The sequence below is a fragment of the Aplysia californica genome, unplaced genomic scaffold, assembly GCF_000002075.1.
Source record: "Aplysia californica isolate F4 #8 unplaced genomic scaffold, AplCal3.0 scaffold00038, whole genome shotgun sequence".
NCBI classification, from domain to species: Eukaryota; Metazoa; Mollusca; class Gastropoda; order Aplysiida; family Aplysiidae; genus Aplysia; species Aplysia californica.
In genome coordinates this window covers 794,503-795,992 of record NW_004797308.1, presented here as the reverse complement: position 1 = coordinate 795,992, position 1,490 = coordinate 794,503, and the positions used below count along the sequence as shown (strand labels likewise).

Here is a 1,490-nt window from a genome sequence, read left to right as displayed (position 1 = left end):
GGTTCAGACATGATTTGGCTCCTTTAGAGGAGACTGATATTCGGTGATATTCGGTGATAATTCAACTGTCTTCCTATGGCGAGGTTCACAAAGCCGTGCGTGTATTTTTGCAGTCGTGCAGTATAGGAAATGTTTTTCAGTGTGATATAGTCAGAGGTTGTATTTAACGGATGTCTGCAACGTAATAACAAAAATGATAATAAATTATTAATTATGATAATAATAGTAAAGGAAGAAGAAGAAGAATCCAATCATAATCATAATGTTTATATCCATATATGGGGGTGCTCTATCCCGTTCATCAAGTATAATTTCTCCGAGTGCTTGACATCGTCAAGTTAATGTGTAGACTACACGAGCTGTGCCAGGTTGAACTTGAAGTGTAAGTGTAAGTTACAGGCGGACATTTGTTAGAAAGAGGCTTATCTGTGAAATAATTAGGCGCGGGTGAACCTTCAAAGGAGAGATAGGTACCGTACCGTGAGTTGAGCAGAGGCACGCGTGTGTTTTGTGTTGACGTGGGCTGGCGGTTATCGGGCAGCTGTCGCTCCCATCTGTCGGTGCACGCTGACTTTTACCTCCTCGTCCCGTCAGACGAGAGGGCGTAGGTACACTCGGGTATGTTCCGACATAAATTTACCTGTCATTCCCAAGGTCAGTACAACCGAGGGGTGGTTGGAGGAGGTCACTGTTTTTGTCACTGGTGGCCGGTTGCTCGTAAGGTCAGGGTCGCTTCCAGTGTCCATCAATGTCGGTGGTCATATTTCTTTTTTTCTTTTTTTAAAACCGGAGTCTGTTGTGTAGCTGTTAAGCGCTTTGCTGTTGCTCCTATAAGACTTGAGTTCGATTCCCGATAGGGGAGAAATTTGTATCGAGTATCTCAGGTTTTCTGTTGTAATTCTGTACATGTATTCCTCTCAGCCCGGGTTAGCCCTGACAGGCAGGGTAGAAGCCTCTTCTGATCTTATACATGATGTCAGCGGTAGATTGTGAAGTCTCCTTGTTCGAGTTTTTTTCTGAATTGTTTCATGTGTTACTGTGTTCCTACTCAGTTTCAAGCGAAAAGTTGCGTTTCGAGAGAGGAGTTGTCGGATACTGCGGCTCAACAAAATCAATAGCAACAGCAACAACAGCAACAGCAACAACAACAATAACAGCAATAGCACCAACACAGCAAAAACAACGACAACAACTACAAGCAATGTTATCTCACGTCATTGTTGTTATCCTGTGTCCACAGACGCTGAGTTTGCCACACCGGCGCCTCGTGTGCTACTGCCGCCTGTACGAGGTGCACGACCCCAGCAAGAAAGAGAAGATTGGCCTACATCAGAGAGAGGTCTTCCTCTTCAACGATCTCCTCTTGGTAAGCCTTTTTTCTGTACCATTTACCTCTGTAAAGTACGGTCCACTTTCTCCACTGCAGTCTGGGTTTTTTAAATTCTTCTTGCGTCTGTCTGTCTGTCTGTCTGTCTGTCTGTCTGTCTGTC

General features: G+C 44.6%; 1 protein-coding gene across 1 annotated transcript in view; it reads left to right on the top strand.

The window, feature by feature from the left end:
- Positions 1–1,490, top strand: part of LOC101861643 — a gene marked incomplete at its 5' end in the record, with an annotated part of 110,489 nt that overhangs the window by 92,788 nt on the left and 16,211 nt on the right. Inside the window, 1 exon segment of the mRNA XM_035973962.1 lies at positions 1,241–1,366. Within this exon segment, the coding sequence (XP_035829855.1) occupies positions 1,241–1,366 (126 nt within the window).